Consider the following 3913-nt stretch of genomic DNA (forward strand, 5'->3'; position numbering starts at 1 on the left):
GTGACACTGAATGGAGGTCACATCTCCCCTTTAACCCATAATTAGTAAGATTGATAGGAAAAAAAATAAATATTAAAACAACAAATTATATTGTTAACAGGTAAAAGCACCTTGTCCACATGGACCAAAGAATTAAACCTGGCTATAATATATTTGAATGACAACCAGTAGGGCCTATGCCCAATATGACAGTCTGAGGACCTATGCCAAGGAACCCAAAAACTTAATTGTATGGAAGTCATAAAAAATATGTATTGCCCCAACTCTCACCATGGATCAATGTGCCTTGCTACTGAGAACACCAAGACCCATCACACCTGGAAAAGGAATTATCTGCTGCAATTTGCAGTGGGACATCCCCACAGGATGGGTATTATTTCATACATCTGGCTGAGGGGTAGCTGTTTAGTTTCCGCTAGGATCCCATTGTCCTGCTACTAGCCAAATCTATGCAAACTCACTAAACCTAAAGTGGAAAATATAACATTGAAAGCAGAGAGAAGATGGGGATCCTGGTCTCACATATCCCACTCTCAGTCCATCTCCTCATGCCTCATAGTGCGTCTTCCCCAGCCAATATTTATGATTGATCAAAGGGTTAAATTCTCAAAGCTGCAGTGACATTAACATCTAAATAGTAGAGCCTGGTTGTGGGTATTAAGGAGGGCACATATTTCATGGAGCACTGGGTGTGGTGCATAATGAGTCCTGGAACACTGAAAAAATTAAATAAATAAATAAATAAATAAATAAACAAACAAACAAATTGTTGGACACAAGTGTAATTCTTGTAAAAGGGGAAGACCTTACCAAAGAAGGTCCTACTAAATGTCTTTTCAGCCTTAGACTTCTGCTGCTCTTAAAATATCCAGTAATGGGACAGGCACCTAAAATAAATCAATACAACTGTTGGGTGTATGGGAAGATGCCCTCTGGCAACCCAATTGCAATTGTCAGTGTAAGTATTGTCATTCCAAGGAATGGACTGGAAGACCTTAAAACAGAAGAATGAATATAATACTACTAGTTGATCTGGTGTTACCAATACTGACTCAAGAACTTAGCCTGTGGCTCAGACTATTAATGAAACTGGGTATCAACATTTTTCCCTCTCAGATAAACTCAAAAAACAATCCATCAATTTCCTTTTAAAAAGGTTCTAGGAACACTACCATCAGAGCAATGGGTGACTGTGCTCAGATTAGGGATGGTTTTATGTGTTTTGCTCTGGCTTATGGGCAGCTAATCACCTGGAAATCCCCGTGTTGGAAGCAGAAAACTCACTCTAATTAGAATCAATCCAAATGTACCAAAAACATAAAATGAATACCACTGGGATTGTGTAGTCACTCTGTCATATTAAAGACACTGATTACATTTGGCACTGATTGATTGTAATACCCAGGTATTTATTGGGTAGTATCAAATGAAACCTAAAGGCTATGTGGAACAATCTTTGGCCATGACTACCACCTAAATGGTTTTTGGGTCATTACACCCTGTGCTCTCCCTGGGGACAGGGAAGAATCCATACCACAGTGACAATGGCTGCCATTCTCTCTCTCCTCAAGGCCAGATTGAGATATTCCCTTCTGGTAGATCATTTACCAGTTACATTTGCTTGTGCCTCAATAGTCCAAAAAAGACAATGTGATGGAAATTGCACTATTTCTATAAAAGGAATTATGACTGAAATAGTGTCATGAAATTTTTATACTTACTTTTAAGTATGTTTATCATAGAAAACAGAAAAAAATAACCATAACCAGAATTTCAATATATGTTGTTATCATTAATAAAATGTATTCATATCAGTGCCTAATTCATGGACACTGGCAAATTTTCAGTTCGTTTGGATCTGAATAGCAAAATTTGTTCCTTGTTGAGACCATGCATGGAGATTAGGTGGGTCTTAACAACTTGAAAAGGGGTTAAATCTAAGACTGTTAATAAAATTTTCACTTTTGTGATAAACAAAATTAAAGATGTGATATAAAAAGTCATCTGGGTTGAAGTGTTATGTTGCTTTATTCTCCAAGTCTGGGAGAATAAAAATTAAGAATGAAACATAAACACTATGTAAATGTAAAAAGCCCAGTGTACCAAATTTTCATCCAAAGTAACTTGAAAGTAACTGAATACTGTTTTGTATTTACAGCATGGGGAAAAGAAACCTTGTTTGTTACCTGAATATATGCCACAAAATTCCTGAACATTTCAGTCAACCTATAATATCCTTATTCAAGAAATGGTCATAAATGTGGTTATAACTGAATTAAATATGAAAAATAATGAATATTTGAAATAATTTTCCTTAAAATGAAATGACTGTATTGTTTCCCAGGAATGTGCTTTTCTAAAAATGTATACATAATAAGTGCCATTAAAAAAAAAAAACAGAATGAAAAGAAGGACACTAGAGAACTTAGAAAATTATGAAATAGTTAAGCAATTTATTGTCCAGACTTGCCCTTCCCCACTACCTTCATGAATGCTCCTGCCACTTCCTTGTTGTGGAGGCTATAGATGAGGGGATTCAGCATGGGAGTAAGGATGGTATAAAGACAGACACCATTTTGTCCTGGGTGGGGGAACGATCTGAACTGGGCTGCATGTACATGAATAAAGCTGCTCCATAGTACATTCCCACCACCATGAGGTGAGAGGAACAGGTGGCAAAAGTTTTTTGCCAACCCTCTCCAGACCCCATTTGAATGACAGCCAGAATAACACGAGTGTAGGAAGCAATGATGATTGCTACAGGGAAAACAATCATTATTATACAGCAGTAGAAAAGAACTTCTTCAAATGTTGATGTGTCATTGCATGAGATGATTAGAAGGGAAGGAAAATCACAGAAGTGGGCTATTTCCCGGGACCCACAATAGGAGAAGGAAAATGTAGCTATAGCATCAATTACACCATCAGTAGAGCCCAGGATCCAGGAAGATGCAGCCATAAGACCACAAATTTTGGGACTCATAAGACTGGGATATCTTAGAGGGTGGCAAATGGCAATATAGCAGTCATAAGCCATGACTGCCAACAGGAAACATTCACAGCCAAGTAGTGATGTATAGAAGAAAATTTGTGTGGCACAACCTGCCACAGAAATGGACTTGCTGCCAGACAATTAGTTGAAGGCCATCTTGGGTACAGTCGTGCAGATGAGCATGAGGTCCATGAAGGACAGTTGGCTAAGGAGGAAGTACATGGGAGTGTGGAGCTGGGTGTCCATGTAGATGAAGAGAATCATAGAAGTGTTTCCCATGAAGGCCACTATGAAGATGCCCAAGACCAAAGAGAAGAGGAAAATGTGAGTAGGGCTGTGATTGAAGATTCCCAGAAGGATGAAATCAGAGGTGAAAGTCTGATTAGCCCATGCCATGATGAATGTGTTCTTTATCTAATACAGGAAAAAGTGATATTACCACATTAAGTTGATAAATGTGTATTTAATGCCTTACAAAGCATGTGATTGTGGTAAATTCTATAGGTAGTGATTAAGCTGACATCACTGGTATTAGGAATCTCAAAGAACAAGAAGTATAATTACAGAACAAAATATGTTTTCTTGGTACTGTCTAGTGTGGAACTTTTCCTAAGTTCAGCTTCTAAACATCCTTCACAAATTAAGAAAATAATATACATTTTCACAATTGATAGTGTGTTTTCAAAAAGGAAAATTCCGAAAAGCATTTAGACAGAAACTTGAAACATCAGATATCCTTTACATATTATTTGATAGAGAAACTAAGCTTAATTCAGAATGTGGCAAACAAAGTAAGAGAGATAAAGAGCACAATATGAACCTTTGCTTTTATGGTAGTGGGTGATTTTTTTTCTGTCAGTGTTAACAAAACCTTTACATTTGTCAATTACTTTATAGTTTAGAGTGTTTGATCTGTAACTT

General features: G+C 37.2%; 1 protein-coding gene across 1 annotated transcript; it reads right to left on the reverse strand.

Moving 5' to 3' along the window:
• Positions 1–2453: 2453 nt before the first annotated feature.
• Positions 2454–3388, reverse strand: LOC116861465 (olfactory receptor 2M3-like). The gene is given in 2 exon segments (XM_032848086.1): positions 2454–2563; positions 2566–3388. Coding segments are annotated over 2 exon segments (933 nt in total).
• Positions 3389–3913: the final 525 nt, after the last annotated feature.

This window comes from Lontra canadensis, unplaced genomic scaffold (genome assembly GCF_010015895.1).
Source record: "Lontra canadensis isolate GAN:19392208 unplaced genomic scaffold, GSC_riverotter_1.0 scaffold199, whole genome shotgun sequence".
Lineage (NCBI taxonomy): Eukaryota > Metazoa > Chordata > Mammalia > Carnivora > Mustelidae > Lontra > Lontra canadensis.